The 12,161-nt window shown below is 39.8% G+C and overlaps 1 protein-coding gene across 1 annotated transcript in view; it reads left to right on the forward strand.

Annotated features, from left to right (window-relative positions):
* Positions 1-12,161, forward strand: part of CCDC30 (coiled-coil domain containing 30) — a 104,546-nt gene that overhangs the window by 64,651 nt on the left and 27,734 nt on the right. The window contains 2 exon segments of the mRNA XM_087865786.1: positions 5,293-5,502; positions 9,702-9,856. Coding sequence (XP_087721912.1) covers positions 5,293-5,502; positions 9,702-9,856 — 365 coding nt within the window.

Below are 12,161 nucleotides of genomic sequence, written 5' to 3' on the forward strand. Positions count from 1 at the left end.
CTGTCTAATTCTCAACATATTCAAGCAATACTACATCTTTCTCAAGGTGTAATGACCGGAGCAACACAGATTATGATGCCTTATCTGTGGTTGGCACCCTAGAAATGTTTGTTGAATTAATGAATGAGTCCTTCAGGGATGGGCAAATGATAGATTTGCAAAAAGAGAAGTTATTTTTTGTTCTGTTTTAAATCCCTTTCATGGTGGGGTAAAATACTGGCCATTTCAATAATGAGACAACAGTGTTTGGGCTGGTTCCTTCAGCCAGGCACCTAAATGGAGTCATATACAATAACTAACTACCTGTTATTGACAGTTTGTCCACTTTATCTCTTACAAACCTCCCTAAGGCCTGGAGGGCCAGCATTTTATAGATGAGAAACTGTCCAAGGTTGCAAAACTAACACATCGTGGAGTCAGAATTTAAATCCAGGTCTGTTGCTTTCTTTTGGTAATAACCCTCTTGCTTTACTTTATAGTTTCACACAAGAAATTGCCATTCTTTATTCTCTCAATGGTTTATAGACGTCTTGTATGTCCGTACATACTAGGGGGCTATTGAGAAGAATGCTGTGGGCTTGCAGAGCTTCGGGCAGAGAACTGTTCTGCCACCACCAACACTGAGACACTGTACTGGATCCTCTTATTAGAGCTTGAATACCCCAACCCAAAGCTAGAGAAGAACTCCTAGATGCACGTCATTGGCCATAATAGTGTTTGCTCCACTGTCATCTCACCCCATTACCAACATGACCAAAATGCCAAAATGCTGCGTGTTAATTCTGACTGATGATCACAGGTCCCAGAGGCCTTCAGCTTTCTTGGCCTATGAAGGAGGTGGACAATGTATTATGAAAGGACTTGACCTTTTCTATTTACAGTAAGAAGTTTAGGTCTCATAACCCTGAACTAATCAAATGTACCAAATATTCCAACACTTGATTTCTTCTTTTCCCTGATTTCTTTTTGTCTTTTCCCGTTCATTAGATATGCCTGTGTCTTACTGAGTTTTTCATGGCTACATTGTTCTTTTTTTTTTTAACCTCCTAATCCCCTTCACCTATTGTGCCCATCCCCCCACCTCCTTCTGGTAATACACAGATTGTTCTTCATATTTATGAATTCCTTTCCATTTTGTTTTGTGTTTCACATTCCACGTATAAGTGAAATCATGTATCTTTCTCTATACGTGGCTGTGTTGTTTTTGCAAAATGAAAGTCCCTATCTAATGGGTTAGAGTACGTTTGAGAAGACATCAAGATTTAATAGGTTTGTTGCTGTCAATGAAGTTTTAAAAGCTGTACCAATCCTCCTAAAGAAAATGAGAAAATGAAGGGAAAAAAAATGAGAGAGGTTGAACTGGTTTAGAGTAGCAGGGCAGGGGGGATACACGAGGATTTTCACTGGAAAAATAGGAAACCTATTAAAACTTGATCTGTAATTTCTTTCTGGTAAATCCAAAGAGCCTGGGTCTTACCGGAGTTGTTTCCTATTGCTCTACATAAACCACCAGTGAGATCGAGGCGTATTACTCGCTTAGGGTTTAATTTCTTCATTGCTACACACATTCATTTCTACTCTGTTTAATAAATTGTTTTGGTCATTTTTACATGTCTGTTAACATTTTTGGAGATGGCATATCTGGTCTTCAGAAATTAATAAAAAAGGAGTTATCATAAGCTTAGCGTTCTGGACCCTTGAGCAGCTTTTATCCAAGGACCTTTGCTTTTAAACGGAGAGCATAAGGGCACATTATTTCAGATATGTTTGTTTATTGAACGTAAGACTCTTTCCTGAATAGTGAGATGTACAAAAGGATCTGAGTAATGCCTCTACTTTTTAAAAAACCGCTGCTGTGAACACCCATGTACATGCATCCTGATGTCCATCCATAGTATGTATTTCTCTAGGAAGAGAGTGGGAGCGGAATTAGTGCATTGTAGGGTATATATTACTTCAATTCCTGCTTAAGGTGTGTACTCCCCCCAGAAGGTATGAAGTCCTTACTGTTCTACATCCTCACCAACTCTTGATACTGTCAGAATTGACCATTTTTGCTAATCTCATATATGTGTATTGTGGTAGCTCCTAGCAGTTTTAATGTGCATTCCCCTGTTTATGAATGAAGTTGAGCAGCTTTCTATATATTTATTTGACATTTGAGTTCCTATTTTTGGGAAGCACCTGTTCAAGATTTTATTTACTCTTCTTTGGGGCTTCTGTCATTTTCATTCTCCCATTAATTTATAGGAATTCTTTATATATGAAGCCTTGATCAGGTGTGTATTACTCACATCTCCTACTCTATGGCTTATATTTTCACTCTCTAAATATATGTTTTGAGGGGCGCTTGGGTGGCTCATTTGGTTGGGCATCTGCCTTCAGCTCAGGTCATGATCCCTGTGGGATCGAGCCTTGCGTCGGTCTTCCTGCTCAGTGGGGAGTCTGTTTCTCCCTCTACCTCTGTTCCTCTCCTTTGCTCCTGCTCTCTCTCTCTCTCAAATAAATAAATAAAAAATCTTTAAAAAAAGAAGAAAGAAATCTTTGTCAACCTTGAAGTCATAAAGATATTCTCCTACATTGCTATATTGTCACCTGAGTTGTAAGAATATTAGTATATATGTGGTCTGTTTCCAAGCTCTCTGTTCCATTGTCCTATTTTGTCTACTCTTGTGCCAGTAACATGCTATCTTAATTACTCTAGCTTTATGTAAATCTTAGTATTTGATAGAACGCACCTTTTCATCTGTTGTTCTTGTTCTAGGATGCCTTGGCTATTCTTGGCCACTTGAAATTCTATATAAATTTTGCCAGCAGTTTGTCAAGTTACACGCACATACCCATGTGTACTCACACACACACATATTTATACACATAACCTTTTGGGATTTTAACACTGAATTTACACACCAAATCTATAGATAAATTTGGGAAGAATTTAAATCTTCACAATATCGAATCCTCTACACAATGTGTGTGTATTATATTTAGTCTTCTTTAATTTCTCCCAATATCATGATTTTCTTTGTGGCGGTTGTACACATCTTCTGTTAGATGTATTCCTGGTGCTAATACTTTCCATACTATTGTAAATGGTAACCTTTTAAGAATTTCATTTTCTAACTATTGCTAATACATAAAAATACAATAAATTTTTTCTAGTAAAAACCTTGCCATACTTTTAAATTACTTCTTATAATTTATGTTTATATCATTTTGTATTTTATATGTAAGCAATCGTATCATCTAAGAATAAATATGATTTTCTTTCTTTCCTTCCACCTGTTGCACCTTTCATTCTTTCCTGTTCTAGCAATGGCTAGTGTAGTGCCAAATAGAGCTGGCGATTGTGGGTATATTTTCTCCTTCCCGGTCTCAAAGGAAAAGCTATCAAAATTCATTTAATATGTTTTTATAGGGTTTTTTAATAGACTTTTAAAAATCACATTAAGAAAATTCTTTTCTGGTATTTATTCAATGTTTTATGATGAACACATGTTGAATTTAATCAAATTCTTTTTCTGCATATTTTGATTTTTAAATATGTTAATATGGTGAATTACATTGACTGATTTTCTAATGTTAACTCAACTTTGCATTCCCGGGGAAAACCCAACCGCATCCTAAATTATTATCCTTTCTCTACATTGCTGATTTTAGCTTGCCAGTGTTTCTTTGGAATTTTTGCATCTTAGTTCACAAATGAGACTGGCCTGTCATTTTCCTTTCTTATAACATCCACGTCAGATTTTGGCATCAAGGTTACCCTGGCCCCTTAACATGAGATGGGTAACATACCCTCTTTTTCTGTTCTCCGGAAGAGTTTGTAAAAATAAATTACAGTTGCTTCTTCTTAAATACAAGAACTCATTTCTGGATCCTTCTGATTCTAGAGCTTTCTTCTGGGGGAGATTTTCAATTACTGATTGAGTTTCTTAATAGTTACAAGGAGTCACATTTTTTTATCTCTTCTTGTATTAACTTTGGTATATTTTATTTTTATAGAAATTTTTCATTTAAATTTTTAAAATTTTTTTAGTTAAGTTAGTCATCAATTTTTAAATATAGAGATGGTCCTTTTTACTTTCATGGTACTAAGTGATCTGTGATTTAAAAGAGGTTGGCAAGGGGAAAAAAAGAGAGGGTGGCACATAGTCGGCTCGGTCAGTTAAGCCTCCAACTCTTGATTTTGGCTCAGGACATGGTCTCAGGGTTGTGAGATGGAGCCCTGCGTCTGGTTCTGTGCTGGGCATTGAGCCTGCTTAAGATTCTCTCCCTTTCACTCTTCCCCCAACACCCCCAATCTGTACGCTCACTCTCAAAAAACGGAGAGGAAGGAAGGAAGGAAGAAAAGAAAGGAAAGAAAAGAGAAAAGAAAAGAACACTTGGGTTACAATGTAGAGAACAGATAAGGGAGTTAAAATGGAAGTGGCAGGACCACGTTGTTATTGTGATGACCCAGGCGAGAGATGCTGATGTTGTAGACAAGGGTGGTGGACCCAGATGGGCCGGTGCGAGACATGTTGTGGACACAGCGTGCCAGCGGGTGCCAAATGGGCTCATGATGGAAGACTCAGAAGGACCCTCAGACTACTGGGCTGAACAAAACCTTAGATGGTGGCATCATTTACTGAAATCAGGAAGACTGAGAGAGAAAGATGGTTTTTTATATGGACAGACTCAAGGAGTTTCATTTTGGCAGTTATTGGCATAAAGGTGGTCTTTCAAATCATGACAGTGAACCTTAGGGAGAGAATGATCCACTCTCAAGGCCTAGGGTAGTCCAGTGATGTTTAGAAGTTGGGTAGCATTAGAATAGTCGACACGGGAAGGACCAGGAAGGAACAGCAGAGGTAGGAGAACACCCGGAGAGTTCAGTATCATAGACTCCAAGAGAACTTTCTGAGATGGAGGGAGTGAATGCTACCTAAGAGCTCAGTTGTCCATCAGATTCATTTTGGCCGTGGGGAGCTCCGCAGTGCCCCTGGCATAAACAGTTTGATGGAGTAGTGGGAATGAAAGCCAGCTTGCAGTAGGTTGAAAAAAAGGATGGAAAATGTTCAGACCATACGTGCATAGAAACTCTTAGGAAAATTGCTCTGTCCAGCTGCCATCTGGCTAGACAGACTTTGGCAAACCTGACACATGACAGCTCCAGAGAGGTAGTCATCCATGTGACATTGGCTGTCAGCTCTTGGGGGACTGCACTGCTATGAAAAGTGCTTATCCTGGCTCACATTCACCTTCTTTGCATGCTTATTTCTATCACTCTTGTTTATTCCCCACCTCCAGATCAAAATTGAACTAAAGCAGGCCCAGCAGAAGTTATTAGATAGCACAAAGACGTGCTCTTCACTCACAGCAGAATGGAAGCACTGTCAGCAGAAAATCAGGGAGCTGGAGCTGGAGGGACTTAAACAGGCTCAGAGCATTAAATCACAGAACGACCTGCAGGAAAAGCTGGCTCAGGAGAAATCAAAAGTTGCTGATGCGGAGGCAAAGGTAATTATCCTCATGCTTAATAAATAGCATGCTCTGGATACCGCTCCTGAAATCCTGTTTCCCTAAGGATTTTAAGAAGTAGCCACGACGCAGACTTGATAGAATTCCAGGGTTTTTCTTTGCTCTTCCATGCTCTCCTCTCTTTTGACTTCACCTGCTCCTGCAGTTCCCGTAAATCTCGTTTCTTTAAACTGCATGAACTTTAAAAGGTAGGTTTCATTAAAGCTGTAACATGAACTTAAAGTAACCGATTGAAGCCATAGGACTTTTGTTTTATACTTTCGACTTTTAAAAGACGGATTCTCCTCTCATTTGTCTGTTTATACGGTTTTTATTTTGTAATTTTGGGGGGATTTGTGTTGTGAAATGGACATTTTGGAATCATGACCCTGCAGTTCAGACCGTCTAACACCAGGTGGCAGTAGTATGTAACGGTTGCACGTTTAGATCTGTGGGGTTGAGTCCAAGCTCACATTAAAAAAATAGATCATAAAATAAGTAAGTAAATCATTTCATCAGACCATATAAATAGAAAGCAAACATCAAAAAGTAGATGACCGCAATCTTAATTATGCCCAAAAGCCTAGTTTTGAGCTAAAGAAACCAGAACAAGAGCGTTCATATGTGTGATTTCATTTATATGAGGTTTAAGAATAGACAAAACTCAGCTGCGATCAGAGGATGGTGGTTTTCTTTCGGAGGGCTGCTAACTGGGAGAGGCTGAGAGGGAATCTTCTGTGGTGCCGCGCCTGTTCTATATCTTGCTGTGAGAAGTGGTTGTTTAAAACTTCATCCAGTGTACTTAAGATATGCGCGCTTTATGTATGTTTTTACTCTTCTTTCACTTTTGTAAAAAAATCCAAACGTAGGAGCGCCTGGGTGGCTCAGTCCGTGAAGCGTTTGCCTTCAGCTCAGGTCATGATCCCAGGGTCCTCGGATCGAGTCCCGCATCAGGCTCCCTGCCCCGCGGGGAGCCTGCTTCTCCCTCTGCCTCTGCCTCTCTCTGTCACTCATGAATAAATAAAATCTGGAAGAAAAAAAAAGCTAAATTTAGTTTTAAAAAAAATACAGATTAGGGGCGCCTGGGTGGCGCAGTCGTTAAAGCGTCTGCCTTCGGCTCAGGGCGTGATCCCGGCGTTCCGGGATCGAGTCCCACATCAGGCTCCTCTGCTGGGAGCCTGCTTCTTCCTCTCTCACTCGCCTGCTGTGTTCCCTCTCTCTCTGGCTGTCTCTCTGTCACATAAATAAATAAAATCAAAAAAAAAAAAAATACAGATTAGTAAAAAACCTAAATTTAGACAGCACTAAATATTGGAGAGGATTTTGTGCAGCAAAGACAATTATATATTGACTGCAATTGGAAGAATAAATTAGTATAAACACTTTGGATTCTTTTAAAGATTTTTAAATTTATTTTAGAGAGAGAACACACATGAGAGTGTGGGGGAGGGGCATAGGGAAGGGAAAGAGAGAAAATCCTCAAGCACACACCCTGCTGAGCTCAGAGCCCCATGTGGGGCTTGACCCCAGGACCCCAGCATCATGACCTGACCTGCAATCAAGAGCCAGACACTTACCTGACTGAGCCACCAAGGCACCCCAGTATAAACACTTTGGAAAACAATTTGGCATTTGTATTTAGTTACGTTAAAGACATATATACCATACAACCCAACACTTCTGCTGGGCGTAAATACTAGAGAAAGCGTATACTGCCCATACGTGTCAGGAGATAGGAATACAATCAGTTTTGTAGAAACATTGTTCCAGATAGCAGAAAATTGAAAGCAACCCAAATGTCCACTGATATAAGATAGAATAAATAAACTGTATATTTACACAACGGCATAAAACAGTGAAAAAAGATAAATTATAGGTACATACTGTAGCTCAACATACATTGAATAAAAAACAAATCACCAAAAACACAGTATGATTCCCAAGGTCAAAATGGAGTACAATAAAACCCATGTTATATAGATTATATATTAAAGAAAAAGCAAGGAAATGATTAATATAAAATTGAAGATACTGGTTTTCTCGAGTGGGGAGGGAACAGGGATAATTGACAAGGTCCCAGAGTGGACTTCAAAAGTATTGGAAATGTTCTTTTCTTAAATTGGGTGACAGGTTCAAACATTTGCATATGTCCTTGGTAGAGAAGCCAACAGGGCGATATTGTCATTTGTGGAATTAAGAGTGAATATCTTTGAGGAAGCATTTTCCCTAAGTAGAACTAAATGGGGGCAGCTCAAAGGAACTTGAGTTGGCCTCAAGACAACTGGCTGTCCACTGCCATTGCCCTTAAATCATTCTGCATCTTCACCTCTCCTATGGTTTGTGGGCTCTGCAAGGACCTAAAGCCCTGCTCTTAAAAAAAGACTGCCATCCACTGACATTCAGTGAATGTTTGTGGGGAATGTGGTGCCAAACCATTGTAAAGCATGCATTGTTAGATCAAGAATACATTTGAGAGACAATAGCTATTCTGCTAAAAACTATTCATTCCACAAATATTTATTGAGTATCTACTATGTACCAGTACATAGTATACAAAATTGTGTAAACAATTTACAAAATAGGTAAACAAAAATAGACTTATCTAACAAAAAAAAATTTTAATGATACTTTTAATCTAATGTATAAATTCTAAAATAAAATTATACATCTCTCTTTCCGACTCATAAGTCTTATTTTTAGTTCTACCAGTGCATTAAAGAACATATTACTGGTTCTAGGTGTTATGCTAATAGGTACTTGGTTTGTAAGAGGCTTCCACTTTGTTTTAAAATCTTATCGTGAGGGGCGCCTGGGCGGCTCAGGTGGTTCAGCATCCAACTCTTCATTTCAGCTCAGGTCATGATCTCGGCGTTGTGAGATCGAGCCCTGTATCAGGCTCATGGCCAGCATGGAGTCTGCTCGTCCCTCTCCCTCTGTTCCTCCATCCTCTCATTCTCTCTCTCTCTCTCACTCTTAAATAAATAAATAAATAAATAAATAAATAAATAAATAAATGAAATCTTTTTAAAAATGAAATAAAATAAAGATAAAAAATAAGATCATATCATGAAACTAGCCACACTGAAGAAACTAGACACGCTCTCACATTGCTGTTGGAAGTATAAATTGGCCTAATACCCATGGAGCCAGTTTGGCATTATCTATTAAACAAACAAATAATAACCTTTGCCCTAGCAAATTCATATCTCATAATTTATTCTAGAGCAATTGTTTGTAATAGCAAAAGATTGGAATCAATTTAAATACCCATCAGTAGGGACCTACTTAAATAAGTTATAGTATATCCTTATAGTAGAATGGCATACAGCTATAAAAGAAAGGCAATTCTACATAAACGCATAATACAGAAAATCACCAAGTGTATTGTTGTTTTTAAAAAGCAAGGTGCAGGGGGGCCTGGGCGGCTTAGTCGATTAAGCCTCTGACTCTGGATTTCAGCTCAGGTCATGGTCTCAGGGTCCTGAGATCTAGCCCCACAGGGGGCTCTGCGATGGGGTGGAGCTGCTTAAGATTCTCCCTCTGCCCCTCCCCCCCAATTTTTTTTTTAAAAGCAAGGTGCATAAGTACATATGATATGCCATCATTTGTGTAAAAATGTGTGTATGGGGGAGAACTATATAATAATATTTTTTATGTGGGCATAACAAATAAACCTCTGGAAAGGTGCTCAAGAAACTAATACCAGTGATCACCTATGTGGTGGAGGAAAACCGTCAGGAAGAGAGGGAAGGAGTTTTCACTATATAACTTCGTTTACACAAACAGACACTAAACTATGAGAATGCATCCTATATCGTAAAACTTTTTTTTTTTAAAGATTTTATTTATTTATTTGACAGAGATAGAGACAGCCAGCGAGAGAGGGAACACAAGCAGGGGGAGTGGGAGAGGAAGAAGCAGGCTCATAGCAGAGGAGCCTGATGTGGGGCTCGATCCCATAACGCTGGGATCACGCCCTGAGCCGAAGGCAGACGCTTAATCGCTGTGCTACCCAGGCGCCTCCCTATATCGTAAAACTTAGGCAATTTATTTTAAAATTAAAATAAATGTGGCCGTGCTCTTTACTTTAGACTGGATTGGTTTGTTAGCACGATGTTTGCTAGTTACTCATAGGGTATTTCCCTAGTAAAAAGGTCAGACTTTTCTTAATGTTTTACTCATGAAATTTTTCCTTCAAGATTTTGGACCTGCAGCAGAAATTAGAACATGCTCAAAAAGTCTGTCTCTCCGACACTTGTATTTTGGGGAAGAAGCAACTAGAGGAAAGGATAAAAGAAGCCCTGGAAAACGAAGCTAAAACAAAGCAGCAGTATCAGGAAGAGCAGCACAAGAGGTAAGAGGAGCAAAGCCGTCCGTCTCACCTGGGCGAACCACCGAGTCTAGCAGGTGTCCGCGTACGCAGGCGTTTCCTCTGTGTTCCCGCTGAGGTGAACTCGGTGACGCAGCTGCTTATCACACTCCATTCTAATTGTTTTTCTTGGTTGCCTTTCATACTAGAGTGTCAGATCTTAAAGGCAGGGATTGTTTCTGTTGCTCTGAGACTCTTCGTGCACCAGTCAATTTTCTTTGAATGACTGGATGACCTAGGAAATATACTCTGGGATTTGCTTTCCTAATTCTAACATGATTGGCATAAAATGCAAACTAAATGAAATTGATTTTTGTATTTATCCGCTGATTTCATTCAAAGAAGTTCCAAGTACTTTAAAGGCATCTTAATCATCAATAATCTGTTACCAGATAGGAGCTTTCATTTTTTTTTCTAAAATTATTACTATTAGAATTCTTATTAAAATGACCTGCCTGGATGCCCTAAACTTCGGTAACTGATGGCTTCCTACTTCTGTGACACTCAGAGTGATTTGCATATACTTTAAGAAAAATATGGTTTTAGCCACTGAAAAGACATGCAGACATCCACATATGCTATGAAGCTCAGAAACTTACTTTCAGCTTTATCTAAAAGCTCTAGCATAGGGCCTGGCACTTAGTAGGTACTCGGAAAACAGTGAATGAATGAATGTTTGAGTAAATGAATGAATGTGTGAATGAATAGTGAGTTCCTTCAGTGAGGTACGATAGAAAAACGCTCGTCTCACCGCCACCTCTAACAGGATGGTAGACCACCCTCCGTGGTAATGCACCTAGATCCCGAATAAACTATAAGCATACCTTTCAAAGCATTGCCCACAATAAAGCAAGTGAAAGCACTAACAGCAAACATATAATAAACTCAAACAAAAATGATAAATATAAATAAACTTCTAAGTCAGGGAGCAAATAATATCAGCCCCAGGTTTGGGAAAAGGAAGTGAGGAAGTTTGCCCCAAGATGGGAGAGGTGAACTAGGGACTCCAATATTAAGCTGGCAGTCTTGAAGTGTTCCCCAGTAGGTAGCCCCCTACTTCCCCAAATTATCTCTGGAGGAAAGCAACTCCAAATTATATATTAAGGATTCCATATATTATTACTTTTTTACTTTCTTTTTAAAGATTTTATTTGTTTATTTGACAGAGAGAGAATGAGCACAAGCAGGGGGAACAGCAGGCAGAGGGAGAGGGAGAAGCAGGCTCCCCGCAGAGTGGGGGAACCCGATACGGGGCTCAATCCCAGAACCCCGGGATCATGACCTGAGCTGAAGGCAGACGCTTAAAAACTGAGCCACACAGGCGCCCTTGATTTTTAGTTCCATAATATTTTAGACAGTTGTATAGCATCCCGTTACATAGATACATTGTAATTTATGTCAAATGGTTTGTAGATATTTTTGCTGTTACAAATAATGCTGCAATGACTATCCTCGTATGTAGACTTTATGAAGGTTTAGGGTGCTGTGATAGTGCATAGCAGAGACGCCTAACCTGCTCCAGGGAGCTCAAGAAAGCCTGCTAAAGGAGAGCTATTTAAGCTGAATGTGAGGTATTCGGGATGGATGGCTCAACAGAGAATATTAGGGGAAGGATGTCTTAGAAGAGGAAGCGAAGGAAAAGGTTGCAGGGGAGGAATAAGGGTAGAGGATGACTTGTTTCAGGAAGTGAAAAAAGTTCGTTTTGCCTGGAACAAAATGTTTACGGGTAGAGTGAGTGGCAAGAAAACGAGGCTAGAAAGGTAAGCTAGCTAACAAGCTCTATTGAAGTGTTTGGACTTTATGATATGATGAGATTGTGATGTAGAAAGAGCACTCTGGTTGCTATGTAAGGAATGGATTGAGAGGCTGAGAGGGGAGACAGGGATCATCAATCTACTGATTTCTTAATTTCTTTTTTCTTTAGCTGGGTATAGTATTCTTAATTGATGGTACAGGACAACGTGGGGCTCCCCAAGCCCCTCCCCTTCTTCAGTGGGTCTGGGATGAAAACCGTGGAGGTCAGGAGATTCTCAGTGTGTTGGGAGATGAGTTGGAGCAAGGACTCTTCAGCAGCTGAGGTCCTCTCTCCTCCTCTTGTTCTCGCTGAGGCTGGTAGTCCTGGGGGCTCTTACTCCTTAGAGGCCATGTGGACTGTAAGGTCCAACACCCAGTTGCAAATTCACTGTCATCCAGGAAATCGGCTTGACAAAGTGGTCATTGAGAGCAATGCCAGCCCCAGCCCTGAAGGTGGAAGTCTGGGTGGCACTGTGAAAGTCGCAGGAGACAACCT

The sequence above is a fragment of the Ursus americanus genome, chromosome 12 (genome assembly GCF_024610735.1).
Source record: "Ursus americanus isolate L20-20 chromosome 12, mUrsAme1.1.p, whole genome shotgun sequence".
Taxonomy (NCBI): Eukaryota; Metazoa; Chordata; class Mammalia; order Carnivora; family Ursidae; genus Ursus; species Ursus americanus.